Below are 20368 nucleotides of genomic sequence, written 5' to 3'. Positions count from 1 at the left end.
AACTTTTTCATTTCCTCCTGACCATTCAACTTGAGAAATAGGTAGTGCTCTCTAGGCAGACCTTAGATCTTTGTGGACATGATGTGGATACATAAATATGGAAACATAAGCAGCTAAATGTGGAACAGAATAGAAATCAAGGATTCTACATAGTGCAGTTATGCTCAGAATACAAAAGCTTTTAAAGCCAAAATAGTGTTCTGGAGGTGAGCAGTGAATTACAGTTGCTAAGAACTTGCTCTCACTCACCATTGTTTCTCTCGTGAACTTTACCAAGTGGTTTACCTATTCTCTCCTCTCTCAGATGGTAAGAATACTGTGTGTTGAACAACTAAGTTATTCACATATGCTGACCGGAAGGTATTGAATCTTAAACACGTGGTCAGGATGGACTGACAAAACGTCAAGTTCCCAGGGCCCTTTCTTCTGCTGCATTTCATAATAGCCTCAGCTATGATATTTATATTTTCCACAACACAGGATTCCAATCATAGAACTAATGTCTCTTCCTACACAGAATAAAATAGCATGTCAAAAGGTAAGTAAATATAAAGGGACTTTTATGAAATCTTCAATTTTAAAGTCTTTGTTTTAGTTCTGAATTGAACTAAGTATGGAACTACATATACCAAATATACCCCCCCACACACTGGTAACAACTGTTTAGTCATTTTTTTTGGCATGAAATCTGTTGAGTTAAACATCTAAAGTTTGATTGTGATAGATGGCTTAAGTTAAGTTCATGTGGTAAAAATTATTCAGTGGGATCATTAGAATAGAGATAACTTTTTTAAAAAGTCAGAAATTATCTAGCACTGAGGAGGAAAAAAATGATAAAACTCACTAATATGTTAAAAGAAATTTTAAAAGGCATAAATAAGTTAAGTAGATAAATGGAAGATTTAATATCATAGAGATGCCAATTAATTGTACATTGGTGACAACTCAAAAGCAATTCCAATCAAAATTACAACTTTTTTGTGTGTGAACTTCACAAACCAATTCTAGAATTTCTATGTTAGAGTAAGGGACAAGCGTAACCTAAATGCTTCTGAAGAAGAAAAAACCTACCTTGCTTCATGCCAAGAATTATTCCTAAAATATACTAAATGAGCAAGATCCTATTATTTCAAGGAAAGACCAATAAAACTAAAGAGTGAGCCCAGAAACAAGCTAACATGTACAGAACCTAACTTATGCCACAAATGGTGTAGCAGATGTGAGAGAGATGATAGTGAACATTTCAATAAATGTTCTAGGACAAACTATGAGTCATACAGGAAAACAATAATAAAAAGTAGACCCTTGCCCAATAGCCATATATAATATTAAATCTGTCTGGGTTAAAGATGTAAAAAAAATAAAAGCAAAACCATACTCTATAGGACAATATCATTGTGTCTTCCATAAGGACAAGGATGGTTAAACAAAACACAAGAAAGTGCAAACTTCAGATGAAAAGAAATATATTAATGAAATATATTAATCTGACTATCAAAACCTCTGACTTCTGACCATCAAAAGTTAATGTAAAGGAAGTGAAAAGAGAGTTGCACATGGGAGGGTGGGATTTCTCAATACATACAAGAGACAAAGGATTAATCAATGTCCAAAAGATAAAAAGAATTCACAATCTATAAGAAAAAGAGGAATAAATAACTAATAGAAAAGATGAGGAAAAGTCTTGATAATTCACAGAAAGGAAATTTGAACAACCAATAAAAGATACCCAGCCTGATCAGTAATTACAGAAATGAAAGTTAAAAACCACAATGAGAGATCTTTTATAATTCACTACAGGGGGAGGAAAAATGTGTGTTAACTATACAGCACTTCTGGTGGGTACAGATGAGTATAACCACTTTGAAAACAATTTAGAATTCTCTGTGTACTCTTTCGTGTTTTTGATTTTGCATTTTTTTCATAAGTGTAGGAAAATAATCAAATATTTATTTTGTTTTTCTGCATGAACTGAATTCTATTTTAGGATAACCAAATAAGTGATGAGGAAAAATTATTCTCTGTGGAAGAATTCTAGCTAAAAATGAGGAACAAATGACAGTAGTAGAGAATTGCCATTATACAATCCTTGGTAAAAATATTTAGATACATTTCATTATTATATGCTAAAACCATTTGGGTGAAATGATGGGGAACTTTATTGTGCAGTGATCAGACTGATACCACCTGAACCCACTCATCAAGCTCACAGAGCTTCACATATTAAAAATTTTTACCTAAAATAAAAAAAATTGAGCCTGGATTTCATCAAGCTGGCTGACAGGAAATAGAGGGATAGAGGTGGGATGTAAAACAACAGCGTAGAGTGATCAGTCACATTTAGAATACGAGACATTTCTTAGGATAAATGATGTGGTTTCTCCAACAAATCAACGGCATAAAAAATAAAAAGAAGGAGGGGATTGTTACATAGGAAAAGAATTGCAGAAGATAGAATAAGAAAACACAAAATTATTTGGATTTCGATGTGGTTAAACCAACTGTGAAAAAATAACTTTAAGACAATCAATGAATTTTGAGTAAGAACTAACTATGTATTAGATGATATTAAAGAATTATTAGTTAGTATGACAACATCTTGATGTTTTCTGTTAAAATGTTATCAGATAAAGATTCATACTGAAATATTAGTATGAGCAACTCATATAGGTGAAATGACACATTTTACATTTGCTTTAATATAAACAAAGATGTTTAGGTTATAGAATCTAGTATTTTTGGTAAGTTATTAGTTATGGAGTGGTGGTGGAGAGGAAGAGGTCTAGGATAACATCTGGATATGCCATGGGTTGCAAGGGCAATGCCATTATCCAAGGCAGGGGATACAGAAGCAACAGCACACTTCAGAGATTAAAACAAGTTTAATTTTGAAAATAAATTTTAGGTGCTAATGAGATACACAGAAGGTTCTCTGAAGTAAGCAGTAGGATACATGAATATGAAATAAGAAGAGAGATCTGTGTTAGGGTTGTAGCTGTGAACACAACTCAACTCTAGAAAAGTGATCAAATTACCCAGGAGAATGTACATTATAAGAAAAGAAGCCTAAGGATGATCTCTGGTGAATGCCAACATGTATGAAATAAACAAGGGGACAGCTCAATGAGGGATTCTGAAAATAAAAAGGGTATTTGAATAGTGTTGAGAAGAAAGGCTGATTAATCAGCATAATGATTAATCAACACTAACCAAATAAGGTAGAGAAGTTAAGTAAGAGAAGAACTGAAAATAATCCACAGGGTGTTGAAGTTGGCAGTCATTGGTGCTGTTTGCAGGAGTCATTCCATTTGAATAATGGTGGCAGAGAACTAATTACTGTGGGTTAGCACCTACCTGAGGAGTGAGAAATGGAGACACTTGTTATTTTGAGGAGCTCAGATAAAAACTGAAAGAGAGGGAGTGAAATAGTTCGAGTGCAAGGAAGATTTCCTTATTTGTTTATTTTTTATATTTTTAGTTTATTTTTTATTTATTTTGAGAGAGCGAGAAAGTCAGGGAGGGGCAGAGGGAGAGGGATAGAGAATCCCAAGCAGGCCTTGTGCTGTCAGCACAGAGCCCTGATGCGGAGCTTGATCTCATAACAGTGAGATCATGACCTCAGCCAAAATCAAGAATCAGATGCTCACCCGACTGAGCCACTCAGGTGCCCCAAGATGATTTCCTTTTTTAATATAGAAATGGCTTCAGCATGTTTAGAGGCAAGATAAAGGGGCTAGTTGAGAGAGTCAGTTTGAGAATTTTTAAAAACAGGGAGAACAGATGAAGTGTAGCTTCAGTGGAAAGATGGATGGAAAGCATCAAAAACATGTTGAATAAATTAGCTCTAAACAGAACAAGTTGGTATTTTTTCTCTGGATTCGTAAAAATGTTGTGAGACTAGATATATGTATAAAGGAATATTTCACTTGGTAAGAATAAACTATCAATTCTTCTTCAAGAAATAAATCTATTTCTAAAAGTAGAGTGTGCAGCCACCTAAGGTCAGACGTATTTTGCTTCAGAACTGTCACCAGAAAAAACGCCTGAGTCATTCCTAGGGCATATATCCCTTATAGTTCTTGGGGAAGCATAGGTCTCGCTGTGTTGGAAGAATGTGCACAGGTTTGCAGCAAATTGGCCCTCTGAGAACTGGGCGAATGGACAAGACAGCATGGTTGTAGGCCAAGAGTCAGGAGAAGTCATATTCTGAATGTAGATGGCAGGCCCAGGGGCCAAAGGCTGCCGGAATGGAATTGTGAGTGAAAATAATCAGAAGGGTACTCTGAGGGGAACACTGACTAGTGAGGAAGTCTATTTTGGTTGACAAAGAGAAAGAATCAGTTCGTAGTCTCTATGTTTAGACTGAACGTAATATGTGAAAAGTGAGGCAAATCATATATTGAGAGGAGTCAGTGTCAACAGTTGGCAACAAAGGTCTTGAGGGTGGGGTGGAGGTTTAGAATATTTCTGGATATTTTTTAGAATATTTCTGGATATCCACACCTCGGTGAAATTTCCTAAAATTTCCCCTAGGAGAATCCAGGAATTTGGCTACAGGTGCATTAAAAAAAAAAAAAAAAAGTCCGTATCAATCTACTTTTGATGTTAGCAGGATAGATACAGCCAAAGCACAAAAAGATTGGAAGAGAGGAGTTAAATGACTTGTAGGTGAGATAAGAAAAGGTGGGTCCATTAAGGTGATGATGAGTTAAGAAGTCTTTAGAAAATAGCAATAGGATGCATAAAAATGGCAGGAATGTCAGAGGAGCAGAGTGTTATTTATTGTAAGTGTCAAATAATCTGGATACAGTGGAGAGTTCAAGTAGAATACTGCTACCACTTTTGAATTCTATGGAAAGTAAGAGAATTAAAAAGTTAGCTTGAGAGCTATTCAGAAGAAGATAGAAGGGCTGATCTGTGAATAAACTGACGGTATAAAGCAGATCATCTGTGATAGGTTGAGGTCTCCAGAGGAAAGGGCAGGGGTCAACAGTAAAAAGAATGTGGGTGGGGAGGAATCCCAGAATAGGCCAGTGATGAGAATAAATGAGGGTGAGCTAGTCAAAGGCTTGTACTTTGGTTGGTGGCCAAAGAAAAGAGGGAGGAGAATGTGTTAGATGGACTGTTCCCGAGGCCCCTAAGCAGACCAAGTCCCCAGTGGGCAAGAGCTTATGAGATTAGCCATTTTTAGGCTCTACTTATCATTTAAAAGGAATGTCACTGAAAATTTACTTACCTCATCTCTGAAAAGTTCTCTTCCTCAGACTGTTAATGGAAAAAGTACATCTATGATCATTCCCCACTTAATTTTTTTTATTTTGTATTCAAACCAACTTATCATATTCCAAATGCATATGTATATGCATATTGACACAGATATATATATATATATATATATATATATATATATATATATATACTTTAGAGACAGAGAGAGAGAGAGAGAGATACATACACACATATCTATATAGATATATATAGATATCTCTACTCCAGGCACGATGTAGAACATAAAATAAAGATCTTTTACCATGCCACTGAGGAGCTTGTTCTCTTATTGAAAGTGTGAAGAGTGCATATAATTTACCTCATATCTGTGGGTTTTGGAAGAAGTCTTCTTTTTCCACTAAAATAGACTTCAAAATCTTCAATCTTTAGTCTGTGGGCATAGTCAATGTATCCTGACACTTCCTGCCCATGCGAGTTTTTGTCACGAATAAAGATCACGGTCTGGTAGAACACACAAAAGATGGAGAATAGAAAGAGTAAATGAACAAAAGTTATTTGAATACATTGCATATGATAATGAAAGCTAGAGATTTGGGGCGTTACATGTATCAGACCCTATTCTTAAATGCTTTACATTTCAGCCTCGCCATGATCCTAGGAAGTCGGTATGATTATTTACTCCTGACAAATGAAGAAATTCATTACAAGTTAACTTCACATTCATATAATGTGCATTTACAATAATTTTATATGACAATATCAGTAAATAATTTACAGAGGTCTTCTAAAGGGCAGACATTAAGTATTTGTAGTATATTATTTACTTGTCCCCCAATCCTATGGTCTTCTTGATGTCATAATTTTTTTAAGTTTATTTGTTTATTTTGAGAGAAAGAATGGAAAAGAGAGAGAGAAAGCATGCACAGGAGTGGGGAAGGGGCAGGGAGAGAGACAGAACCCCAAGCAGGTTCTGCACTGCCAGTGTAGAGCCTGATGTGGGGCTCGAACACAAAACCATCAGATGGTGACCTGAGCTGAAATCAAGAGCTGGATGCTTAACCAACTGAACCACCCACAAGCCTCTTGTCATACTATTTTTTAGATGGGAAAACTGAGGAACAGAGAGGTTGAGTACTTCACTCATGTTCTCACAGCTAGAAATGGAAAATTGAGATTAAAACTCTGGCTCATGTGATTGTCTTTCTAATCACTACATCATTTTTCCATCTGAATGCTTATATATTTTCTGTTATACAGATATAAATATCTGGTTCCATCTCATGACCATGAAAGTCAAAAAATCTCTTTATAAATTAAAGTCACCTTACAAATTAATTCCATAAGTCAAAATAAACAGCAAGTACATATTTCTCATTCATCTTAATTCTTGAACAATATTGTTATTCACCTACTACATGTTAGGTTCCACTGTAAGTGCCAAGGACACAAGACAGTAAGTATCCTGGCCTCTCAGAACTTATGTTCTGGTGAGGGGAGACAGATGAGATATGGAAAGGAAAAAGTACTTCTGGAGAGTGATAAATGCCATATAAATAAAGCAAATAAAGAAGCAAATAAAGCAAATAAATAAACAAAGCAAATAAAGAAGATGGTTGACTGGAGAATGAGTTGCTTGTGGTGAAGCTTACTTCAAGTAATCAGAAAAGACCTTGGGGAGGTTAATTTAAACCATGACTTGAAGTCTGAAGGATGAGAAAAAGTTAGCCATGTAAAGATCTAGAACAGAAGCCTCTCAGGCAAAGGGAATACCTGATGGCAAGGTCCTTAAGTGGGAACAAGCTCACGCAAATAAAAGAACTGTAATCTTTTCTCTATCGAGCCAACGGACATTGATCTCAAGTTCTAAGAGAAAAACAAAACAAACAAGTGAGGAAACAAAAAAATACAACTGTAACTGGAAGAGTTCTTGATGTATTTATTTCCAAATTGAATTCAAACTGCAGAATTTTATGGCAAAGTTCTACATTTGGAAGAAACAATAAAGAATCTTCCTTTTCCTCTCCAGCAATCATTAGATGGTTCCTTGTTGTATCTTTGTGTAGTCAATTATAGGAAGTACTAACATGGGTTACCTTAGACAGCAGAGCTTCCAGAAAACTAAAAGAATTTTTTCCCTGCTGAACCTGAGGAAACACGTTGCTAACAGTTTCCCAGTTGAAAAGCAGAAGAATAAGCCATGGTTTACTGCTAGTTGCTAGTTTGCTAAATTTCACCTGCCTGCTGTGGTTGTTTGGCATTGAGTGCTAAGGATACTGTGTTGAGAAGGATTCTGAGGCATATTCTTGGCTTAAGGACAGGAAGTATGGTGACGGATTAGTACCATTTCCCATAGATATGGCAGAAAGAGCTAGCATTGTCATTCCTGTGCTCAGACTTACATAGATTCAATCCCTAGTCCTTTTCATTTTCACCATATAACTCCAGTTAAATTTAGATTTCTCCATGCTTTTAGCCACACAGTTTTTAGCTTTTGCAGCACAAATTCTTAAATGGATGGTATCTCAATGAGACTTCCTGGGACTATTACACTATTAAACCCATACCTAACATTGCTTTCCCTGCTTAAACAACACTATGTGCTGTAACTATCGATGTTTCCTATGCAGTCCTAAAGGTGCTTGGAATCTTTATGCCATCAAGGTTGCTCCTGATGTTAGGCAAGTCATACAGGCACACACAGACACACACACACACACACACACACACAGAGAGAGAGAGAGAGAGAGAGAGAGAGAGAGAGAGGGAAATAAAAAGTCCCAAATAAGTCCTCTACTTTAAAATGGAACTCTATTAACAGGGGGAAAAAAGACTCCTCTGTCTGCCTCTGTCTTTGTCCCTGTCTCTCTTTTTAAATGAGATGGGCCAGCCTTATTTTTTCAGCAGGATGGCATACCAAATATTGCAACAGACCTTCCTGCTGAAAAATACAAATTCTGGGTAATATCTAAAAAGCAACTTGTAACATGCGTTGATGCACGGGCAAGAAAACGAGGAATACTAGAGTCAAACACTTAGTGAAACCAGACCCCCAGAAAGGAAAGCAGAGCCCTAAAGTCATCTTTGGCCTGCAGGCATGTGCCCAACCCCAGGGAATCTCAGCAAGAATTTCATGATTTGGGTGGTTGGAGGTGACCGGAAACAAAATCCAGCCTTTCAGGTAGAGAGACTAATAGGACTTATTGCCTCAACATAGCGCAGAGAAATAAAAGGATGAAAACAATCTTCCATGTGTCCAGAGAAAAGAAGAATCATTCCAGAAGTATACATCCAGAGAAAGTATCTTTCTAGTGAGCAAAATATAGACATTTTCAGACCAAAGAATGAGACTTTTCTTTGATTGACAAAAGACTCTTGCTCAGAGAAATCCTAGAGGATGTCCAGCTGACCCTTGAACAACGTGGGTTTGAATGACACAACTCCACTTGTATGTGGATTTTTTTTTCAATAACTACAGTACAGTACTGTAAATGTATTTTTCCTTCCTTATGATTTTCTTAATATTTTCTTTTCTCTAGCTTACTTTATTGTAATAATACAGTATATAATACATACAACATACATGATATGTGTTAGTTAACTGTGTCATCAGTAAGGTTTCCAATGAACAGTAGGCTATTAGTTAAGTTTTTGAGGAGTTAAAGTTGTATGCAGATATTTGACTGCGTGGTGGGGTTGGCACATTTAACTCCTATGTTGCTCAAGAGTCAACTGTACTTCATGCAAAAGAAAGTGACTCTAACTGAAAGGTCAGAGATAAAGAATAGAATGATAATCAAAAAAAATAGTACATATATGGAAAAAATATAAACAAATACTGACTGTGTAAAAGAATAATAGTAATGTCTTCTGTAATATAAAAAACAATAATATGTCTAAAATTTTAAAACAAACATATATGTTAAAATGTTGGAATGTCCTTGGATTTTTAAGAATAAAGGCAGTTATATTGATTAATTCTAGAATTTGATAAATATACATGTATAAATCTAGGACCACCATCAACAAATAGAAAATACTGTATATGATCTTTAAATTATTAAAGGAAGAAAAAAATGAGGAGAAAGTGATCAATCAATGAAACAGAGGGCAAGAAGGTAGATGAAAAATATGGGAGAGGCAGGAAAAATCCACATACAAGTGGAGCTGTGTCATTCAAACCCACGTTGTTCAAGGGTCAACTGGACATCCTCTAGGATTTCTCTGAGCAAGAGTCTTTTGTCAACCAAAGAAAAGTCTCATTCTTTGGTGTGAAAATGTCTATATTTTGCTCAAAATGTAATGATAGTGGTATGGGCTGAATTGTGTCCCCTCAAAATCCACATGTTGAAACCCTATCCCTCAGTACCTCAGAGAATGTATTTGGCCATATGGCCTTTAAAGAAGTTATTAAATTTAAGTGAGCCCATGAGGGTAGTCCCTAATCCAATCTAACTTTATAAGAAGAGGATATTTGGACCTATAGACATCAGGGGTTTGTATGCAGGGGAAAGACCATGTGAAGACTTAGTAGGAAAGGGGTACTGGCAAGCCAAGGAGGAAGGCTTCAGAAGAAACCAGCCCTGATGACATCTTGATCAATCTTTGACTCCTAGCTTCAAGGACTGTGAGAAAATAAATTTCTGTTGTTTAACCACCCAGTATGTGGTATTTTGTTATGGCAGCCCTAGCTAACTTATATATATGGTAGTAAATTAAAATAGTTAAGTAATGACAATGTAAATGTCTAAATGTTTAAGTTAAAAAACAAAGGTTCTTAGAATGGATAAAAAATATGATATAAAATGTACAGTTGAAAGTTAACTGTTTAAAGAATATGCATACGAAGATGTCCAAAAGAGGGTTGGTATTAGCATATTAGTATGAGACAAATGAGTTTGAAGACAAAAACTGTTCCTAGAGATGGAGAGTCACTAGACAATGATAAAAGATTCAATACAGAAAGATAGAACAATTATAACCTTGAACGAACCTTTGAAAACATAGTTTCAAAATATGGAAAGCAAAAATGGATAGAACTACAAAGATAAATACACAAGTCATCAGCATCGTGGTTAATTTATCTCTCACCTTAGGTTTCAGATCAACCCATAAATTCCATAATCATTCTAAAATTAATATAGATTATAAAGAATTAAAAACACAAGCTTGAGTGCTCGGTTTTTACCTTAGCCAAATACCTAAACATCTCAATGTTTTGCGGATAAAATGACTGATGGTCTAAAATTATATATATATATTTAGCCACGATTTCACTATTTTATATTATTATATAAGACCTTCCCATGTGAGTTAAAGACCGTTGTTCATGGGAATCTGAAGTAAATTATTTCAAATCCCACTTCTCCAGCCTCGTGAGAGTTAAGTGGATGCTCTGTGATTTTTGTGACTCCTGGGATTTTTCTGGAGCTAGAGAACTTAAGTCAGGCCAAACTGAGTGTAAGTGAGGGTTCCTCCAGGTTCACTGTATGTCTTTGAGTGGGTTGTTCAAACTCTTAACACCTCTCTATATTCATAAGGCTTATGCCCTAGGTTGGTTCCCGCAAAATCTACGGAGCTTCTACCAAACAGAACTAAATACCTCCAAAACAAATAGAGAAACAAACAAACAAAACCAAAATAAACAAAAGACAAAAATCCTGTTTGGACCTAAGCATTTAGTCAGCTAAGCCTTCTTTAGCCTCTTCCTTCTTCCTGTTTCTCCTTCAGCTCTATAGAGCAACAAAATAATCTCTTTCGTTTTGCATGGAATTGCTCAGCTCACAAATCAGGTGCTGTCAGAGGCTTACCTTCTGCCCTATGCATTCAATTTGTTAGCAACATGCAAATATTGCTTCTTTTTCAATGGGGGATTTCTAGTGATCATTGTATCTATAATTTCTTTTCTTTTCCATAGAAACAAATCAGTTCACTGATGACTTTCCAAGTATGGCTACATAGGTGTAAAAGTATATTTTGAAAGACTTTTTAGTAAAGTAAAAAAAAAAACTGCTAAAATAAAAAAAAATCCTAATGAAGATGCTTCATGAAATCATTTTTAAAAGTTGATTAAAGCTATTGATGTGTAGTAATTGGTGACAGATTGTCAGGAAATTACAACTTAACATTTAACTACAGAATTACATCATTATAAAAGCACAGTGCAGATAACAGGAAAAAATAATAAAACAGAAGAGGTAAGAGAGAGGTGTAGTATTTGACAGCTGGTTGAAATGTTATTGTCTCATTTATTTTTTATTATATGAATTGTCCAAGAATTAGAATTCAGTTAACTAACACTCTTGGCTAATACATTTAATGTATTCATCTACGAAATGTGTATTTTCCCCTAAAGTGGACACTAATTACTCCTACTATTAGTACCACTAGGTATCATTTCTTAAGAAGACACTATGCTCTGAGCAAATAGTAAAAGCTTTATATTCATTATCTTTTTTAATTCTCTCAAACATGTATAATGGCTAGATAGCATTGTTTTCCTCATTTTGTAAATGTAGGAGTTAAAACATTGAGAAGATTCCCTTCAAAGACCTGCAACCAGAGAATGAGGTACCCACATCATACCCAGGAGGCCTTCTCATGAAGTCCATGTTTTTAACCACTCCATGGTGGACACACAGACTGGGATCCAAACATGGCCTTGCCATCTACTTACTTCGTGACACTGATAAAGTCGTTATCCTTTTTTAAGATTCAGTGTCACCTATTACAAAATGAACATAACAGCTGCTTCTCAGAGTCGCTGTGTGAACTAAAACCATTTTTGCTAAGCGATGAACAATGCTTGGCACACGGTAAACATTCTGAATATTGTCTATTGCTTTTTAAAATTTTTATTATTACCATTACTATTGCATTTATACTATGCTAAGAGTTTTATCAGTTCCTTAGGGATAAGGAAATGGAATATTTTTATCAGAATTCCATTGCCTGGGTGTGTATAATTATGTTGCAGGACATGGTTCAATTCATTTGTTACGTTCAGTCATTCTCAGTTAAAGCTTTGGATGTATTTGGAAGTTAAAATTTAAACAATTTTTCCGGATACTATTATATGCAAACAGGATGGACCCAATTGACAATAAAATCATAATGCTGGCATCCAGAATGGGCAGAATAGGCTAAGGGAACTTTTTTTGAAGAATTAGCTTAAATCAGCTTGACTGTGATGCCTTTTAGTAGTTGCAAGCTTTCTTATTTGGAGCCTTGTATTGTTTCACTAGGAATTATCAAACGTTATAAATAATTGGGGCACTTGGGTAGCTCAGTCGGGTAAGTATCGGACTCTTGATTTTGGCTCAGGCCATGATCTCACGGTTTGTGAGTTCAGGCCCCGCATCAGACTCCGTGCTGACAGTGTCTGCTTGGGATTCTCTCTCTCCCTCTCTCTCTCTGTTCCTCCCCGACTTGTGTTCTCTCTGTGTCTTTCAAAATAAATACATAAGCTTTAAAAAATATTATAAATGTTTTAAGTTTCTCTAATAACACTTTCCTTTAAAAAAATAACAGCTTTATTGAGGTATAGTTTACATAACATAAAATTCACCCTAAAGTTTTAAATGCACAGATCAATGATTTTCAGTAAATTTGAAGGGCCATGCAACACAGTCCAGTTTCTAGAATATTTGCATCACCGCAAAGAGATCCCTTGTGCCCATTTGCAGTCATCTCTGTTCCCACCCCCATCCCCCGGCAACCACTAATCTACTTTCTGCCTCTATAGATTTGCCTTTTCCGTATTTTTCATATAAATGGAATCATACAATATATGGTCTTTTTCATTCTAATATTTTTTTTTATCACAGTTAATTTCCCAAAAGACACATGAAAACTATAAGGGCTCTTTTAAATGATGATGTTATGTTTATAAAAAGGCAAACTTCCAAAATGCTCACTGTCCGTAGATAAAACCGTTCAGTCCTCTTTAGAACAAGTCAAAGTATAACCAACACAAATACCTCAGTCAATCAAATGATATTCATTTGAAGCCATGAACACTGGTTTACATTTATTTGCAACCTAAGCAGAAAACACTAGTTTTTGTAACAATGACAGAAACTACAAGAACAAGCCTTTGATAAATATTAAGATACAAGTATTCCTGATTTTGAAAAGGGTTCTGACACCAAGGAGAATAGGAAATCTGAGATTTTATGAAGAAGGTCTGTGACCTCAAGTGTGAGTCAGTGTTAGTTGAAAAGACTTATGGAATGCCTAGTCAGGTCCTCATTACTTCTCATGTGTTAGGAAAAGATGAATTAAAGTACAATTTAGACCATTAATATATCATTTGGATCTTTGGCTGCTTGTCTTTTCCCAGAAGTGGATTAAAATACAAATTCATAAACTTGTTATGAGTTGAGTACATGTGTTGCCTGATTTTTCTTGCCAAACGCTAATGAGGAGACATAAACCTGATACACTGAAACGGGACTTTTTCAACAGTGAAGCCAAAGTCACTTGGAAAAAAAAGAAAAAAACATTGCAAGCAGTTTGTTGCTAAAACTGAAACACCCATTTCAGGGTATGAAAGCTGTCAAGCAAGCTAAGTTCTTGTACTGCCCCTCTGGGATGGTCAGTATGCTCCCTGAAGGAGAACAAGTGAAGAAAGAATTTGTATCTCCTGTAATTTTAAAACTCTTGGAATGCTTTCATGAATCATTAGTTTTAGGGAATCTTCTCCTTTCAGAAGAGAAATGACTCTGCAAAGGGAGTCTAAGTTCTGACAATCTTTTGTAACATTTCAAAATGTCTGTCCTTACATACATTTCTCTAAAACAAGCTCCTTTCTGAAATTTATACCGATAATTATTTTAAAATTCTATATCCTCTTACGTGATCGCAATTGGACACATTTCTTTTTACTTACACACACAATTCTCGTGGGTATGTTTAAGAGAGTTCTTTGTTCTTCCTGTTGGGAGACTTAGGCTCGGAACCAGCACACTTTTGTTTCTATATCCTATTGGCCAGAGCAGGTCAGAGGCCAGCCCAGATTCCAGAAGCCGGGAGAGGAACTTCTTGATGGGCGGAGCTACAAAAGTGTCATTGCAAAGGGGCGTGGATAAAGGACAAAGTGGAGGATTGTGGCCCCTTTTTAATCTATAGTTATATACCGTAAAGAACCTAGGAGTCGGGCATGTAGCAGGTTTACTCATTTTGCAACAGTTGGAGATTCGATTTCTGAGAGGAATCATGGACTCATAACTTTTTTCACTCCCACATTATATAACAGATCCATATCTGAAAAGGTTTTTTGCATTACCAGTGAGGTTAAGAATAATTTAGGAATATTTGGCCCCACTGCTAGTATCCAAAATGTTCTGGAAATTCTAGTGAATGAAAATAATACTAAAAGTACATATAAGCTCTAAATACATGAAAGGAGAATAGGAAGTTATTATATTTTGTATTAAAGGGTAATGACTTAGAAAATCCAAGACAGCTAACTAAAACACTTCTAAGACCACTCAGTAAGTTAATCCAATTCAAAATATCTATGCAAAAATAAAAAATAATAGCATGGTTTAACACTAGCAATAACCTACTAGCTACTGTGCTATCAATATCTATTTAAATGATGCTTTTTAAAAAATTATAACATTTGGGGTGCCTGGGTGGCTCATTTGATTAAGCGTCCTGCCGACTCTTGATTTTGGTTCAGGTCATGATCCCATGGTTCGTGGGGTCGAGCCCCGTGTGGGGTTCTGCACTCCAGGCTCCATGCTGACAGTGCAGAGCCTGCTTGGGTTTTCTCTCTCCCCTCTCTATGCTCCTCCCCTGCTCAAGCACATGAACTCTCTCTCTCGAGAATAAATAAATAAATACATTTTTTAAACAAATTTAAAATATTGTAACATTCCTCCAAATATTTTTCACAGTTTTTTTTTCTAAAAAAATAATAAAAATTAAACAAAGAGGCTACACTGCTGAAAGGAAAGTTATTATTATACAATAAATGTACTGAAATTCTAAGCAAAACACCAATGGAGCATTTCCGATTACTTAAAGCTCTACCTTAAAGAGTAAGTGGTTAACACTATCTAAGATAATTTTTAAAAGGAAAAATAAACAGCAGAACTTGTACTACTAGATATAATGCTATTGTAACTAAATCTTGTATCATTGGTAAAGTGATAGATGCATAATGGAAAGTAATAACTTCAGAAATACCCCCATACATACAAATGCACACAGTATATATGTTTTTCTATAGGGTGATATTTTTAAATGTTCTACAATGAATATCTATTCTTCCTTTAACAACATGATCCCCAAATCTTGTCTTCAAACATACCACTCTCTGACCTCCATCTCCTGTCTTTGTAGCTCACACACTCTGGAAGCTCCATTTCCACAGTGCTTTCAGATCTTTGGAGCTGCTAATCCATTAAACCGCCATGTTTCATTGTTTATTACCCTCTTCACATACCCCCCTGTTTATCCAGCTTACGTTCCACAGTGCAGCATCATAATTGTTCACTTGCACACCCTTTCAAATTCCTTTCACACATCCTTTCGGTATGCTCACTGAAAAAAAGCCCAACATTGTTTCAGACCACCTTCCCTCTCAGTTTGCTTTTGCATAGCAACAACGGAGTTTGGCTGGAGAAAAAGAAAACTATGATGACTAGTCTCACAAATATTAACACTAGCAGCATGAGCTCCCTGCAGCATTTGACTATAAACTCTATTGGCCCTATATAGTCCTTGCATATTGACTGACTATGGTAATTTTCTTCCTCCTGCAACCTGATTTTTTTTTATATTCTTTCCTCAAACTTTCAAAAGTATCCTTTTTCACACTCAACAGTTCTCTCTTTGAAAATAGAAGAAATCAGAGCAGGGCCCCTCATCTTCCTTCAATCAAATCAATCTACGCAAGTTAGATTGAGGATCTACGTGAGGATTTGTGTTCTTCCGTTTGTCCTGTTGTGAGAGCTGGAGTATCCAGGCTTCTATCCAAGGCCAGCCTGTTGTTTTCCACATTGAACCACAATGAGTAACCTCTCTTGTTACTCTTTAATCATTGATTTTTTTTACCTTCTGTAATATCATCACTACTGACATATAAATATACTGTATCATCTATTATTTGAAAAAAAAAAAAAACCCAGCTAGTTGCAGTCCCAAGGTTTTGCTTTTCTTTACAATTCTTATGATCTCCTTAGCCATTGCAAACAGGTTTTCCTGGAGCACCCTGATAAATAGTTCTGTCTCTCACATCTACTATTCCATCTTGCCAAATCCCATGGTCAATTCTCATTTTTAATTTCACTTGAACTCCCTGCAACATTTGACGTAATTGTTCACCTTCCTCTTTCCTGAAACATTTTTTTTTCATGTAGTTTCAGGGACATCATATATTCCCAAGTTTTTCTTTTGCTTCACCAATTTTTTCTTTATTGGATCCTTCTTTTCTTTCTAATGTCCAAGTTTTATAGCTCTCCAAGGCTCAATCTTCATCTTTTCTCTGTCTGCATTCACTCACCAATTGATCTTATCCGGTGTTCCATAGCTTTAAGTATCAGTCTTAGTCTCTCATGAGCTTTAGACTCATGTGGATAATTTTTATAAAAATCTTTATCTCCAGCCTTGAGGTTTTCCCTGAATCTCAATCAACGTTGTATGTGTTTTTGTCTACCACATCATTCTAACTGGATGCAATCTGGACATCTTGGTTTGCAGAACCATACCATCATTCTGTAAATCTGCTTTTAATTATGCCTCCTACAAAAGCAAGTAGCTTCAACATCAAAATGTAGATGTCTCTGCATTAACCCTGATTTCTCTTCTACTTCCCACATCTAATAAATCACCAAGTTCTCTTGATCATACCTTTAAATTATATTTCAAACTATGCCTTCGTTTTCCATAACCATTGCTAATATCAAATCAGATATCTGAAATAACAAACCTTATTGTTTTTCTGCTGACCTGTCATAACTACCTTCTGGGACATCGTTTTTCACTCCAACCACCTTCAAAAATATCCCAGAATTTCTGCTGTAGCACAGAAATCTGAATCTATTTCTCCTTGTTTTGGTAGTTATTTGGAGTCTGAACTGCTAACCTCTTTAATATTGTAGATTGTCCATGATCTGATGCCAAACTACCAATCCAAGCCCACTCTCACCTCCTCTTTCATGTAACCCCTTTTGTGCAAGATATTTGCTTAATTTCACACTTACTATTTCTTTGTATTTAATAATGCATTTACATATTTTCAAAGACTCAAATACTACCTCAAAGCTTATCTAGAAATACAATTTTATCTTCATCACTCCTCCTTGATCTTGGTACCTGTTCCTCACAAGAACCCCATTTACTTTTTCAACTGTTTCTAAATAACATATTAATACAGATACTTCTTACTTTTTTTTCTTTTTTTACCTACTTCCTACTGTGGAAGATGATTTATCTCTATTACCTGTCTCCTTTTTCCTCTCAAACCACTTCTAAATCTTTCTTCTATTCAGCCCACCAGTAGAGCAATATTATAATTTTCGGTTAAGTGATTATGTATTGTTTACAATTTTAGTACCATTTAAACATTACCACAACTAAGCCACAGAGTTAGAGAGGTCAAGGTGTTTATTCCCCCAGCTATGATTACTTTCCTTTCTTCAAAACTTTTTATTTTCCAGAAGTTTAATGACCTTGGCTTCCCACCCCCGAAGTTTTCTATGAACCTATCACTAATCCATTCGAAAATTTTCAACACAACTACCACTGTCTCCTCAATGCATTCATAATGCAACCATTTTATTTTTTCTCGGAGACTTACTTTTTGGAGTTCAATCTTCTTTCACCTATATTTAATTTCTTTCTAGTCTTCCACCAGAATTAACTACCATTTTTGGGAATTCTCTTCACAATTATTTTAGGAATCGCCTCTGCTTCTCACATGAGCTCCCATAACATTTTTTCATTTATTTCTTTATTTAGAGAGAGAGAGAGAGACAGAGAAAGCAAACAGGGGAGAGGCAGAGAGAATTGGGGGCAGGGAGAGAGAATCTCAAGTAGGCTCTGTGCTATCAGTACGGTGGCCAACACTGGGCTGGAACTCATGAACTGTGAGATCCTGACCTGAGCAGAAAGCAAGAGTCCGACTCTTAACTGACTGCGCCACCCAGGCGCTCCAACCATAACAGTTTTTAAAATGTTTCTATTTTGTACCTACTACTTTATATTGTAGTATTTGAGGTCCTTGTAGGCTGGAGACTGTATCTAATTAACTTAGTATGCTTTATCTAACTTTGCATGCTTCATATCTCTCCTGGTTCTTAGTTTATGGTAGGTTTCCAACCAGCAGGTTGGAATTCAGTTGATTAAATAAAGTCCAGCAAGATCATCTGCCAATGTACTATTGATTTAATTATTCTTCACAGAAAGTGTCCCCATGCAACAGAATAATTGTGGTGCTAAAAGCTAACTTTTTATGAGTGTTTACTGTATGCCAAGGTCTTCTCTCGTTTAATCCTAACAAAAGTTCCGTAATATAGGTAATAATAATTATTAATTATATTGTTCACTATCTATAATATTATTCATTATTTATATTATTTATTATTTATATAATTTATTATTATAGTTATTATAGATACTATAAATATTATGTTTTATTATTGATAATATTATTATATTATTAATTATTATTAATTATACATACTTATCATGAATTCTATTTTATAGATTAGAAAACTAAAGCACCAGGAGGTGTTTGGGCCTAGGTTCATATAGTTAGTGTGTCATCAGAATTCCAACAGAAAACAATGGCAACACTTGTTTATTAACAAAGGAACTAATGGATGATGTACTGGGTCACCTCAAGGAATACTGCATGTAGCTGGGACTACTAGTAGTGAAACTGACACCATCCCTGCCACTGGCCTTCTCCTTATTCCTTCAAGTAGGAAAGCTTACCAGAATCCCAAATGGAGAGAGAGATACACAGATTGAGAGCATCCTGGAGAAGAGAAGAGACCTTATATCAAGTGACAAAGAGCTGGAGGAAATTCTGCAAAAGGAGGGCCAAGGGAATAAATCCTTCCTGCAGGAGCTCCATGCTGGCTAAATCTAACTGGGGCCAGATCCCTGATACCACATATGTACTTCCATAGAAGCAGCCTCCCTGGGTAGAGAGTAGATTGGAGAAAAATGGAAGAGAATCTGAAGTAGCAAAACAAAGGTACTAGGAATTGTAATGGTAATGCTGGGATTTGTACCCAAGTATTTGGTTTTTTGCCTATGCTCTTACTACTGTGCTATGCTTGTGGGGTGGCAGGCAGGAAGAGAGGATCTGTCTTCAATTCAGATTTCAGAAACAAAGTGATTCTTATGAACAAAGGAATTCTTATTTCCTTTTCAAAATCAACATCCATCTTGCAAGGAAAATGCAACTGTTTAGGAGAATAAGAGACATCTTGGAACCTAACACAAAAATGACTACAACATTGCATTGGCATTCTCATTAGCAAGCAGATAGGCCCTGGGTACATTGCAGAGTGTATTGCTTTGTTTGGATCAAAGGGCTCACGCACAAGCAAAGACTAAGCAACCAGGAATAAGAAAAGCTTCTCTCAATGGGATACTAGCATCCTATGACATGCAACAAAGGATATGACCAGGCCAGAATAGAGTCTCATCAATTAACAGGTCTAATTATGGGCTAAAACCACTTCCTTGGTAGGGAGCAACTATATATTGATATCTGAATCCACTTTGTAGGCTTTATAATTGATTGAATATGAATTTGTAGTAAATTATTTATCATTGTCATTATGGACTGACATTTGTCCATCTCAAGAAATCCTTTCATTGTCTCCGTACAATTCTCAATTAAAAAAAACCCTCATTTTTCTCTTTTAATACAGACTTCTGAAGAGTGTAAATTATACTATGCTTTAGAGGGGATAATTCAAATACAGTAAGGCCTTGGTTTGTAAGCATAATTTATTCCAGAAACATGCTTGTAATCCAAAGCAATTGTATATCAGAGAATTTCCCCATAAGAAATAATGGAAACTCAGATGATTCATTCCACAACCCAAAAATATTCATATTAAAATTATCACAATATTGTAACATAATACAAAATAATAAAGAAAATACAAAAGAA

General features: G+C 35.6%; 1 protein-coding gene across 2 annotated transcripts in view; it reads right to left on the bottom strand.

The window, feature by feature from the left end:
• The window catches only part of CFAP299 (cilia and flagella associated protein 299), a 586842-nt gene that overhangs the window by 72411 nt on the left and 494063 nt on the right, over positions 1–20368 (bottom strand). For both annotated transcript variants that reach the window (XM_047090627.1, XM_047090628.1), the window contains one exon: positions 5588–5730. In XM_047090627.1, the coding sequence (XP_046946583.1) occupies positions 5588–5730 (143 nt within the window). The remainder of the gene's footprint in view (positions 1–5587; positions 5731–20368) is intronic.

The sequence above is a fragment of the Lynx rufus genome, unplaced genomic scaffold (assembly GCF_022079265.1).
Source record: "Lynx rufus isolate CCGP_SWC_20201006 ecotype Redwood Valley unplaced genomic scaffold, mLynRuf1.p SCAF_3, whole genome shotgun sequence".
NCBI lineage: Eukaryota > Metazoa > Chordata > Mammalia > Carnivora > Felidae > Lynx > Lynx rufus.
The sequence above is the reverse complement of the archived record's forward strand: the minus strand, read 5'-3'. Positions and strand labels throughout refer to the sequence as shown.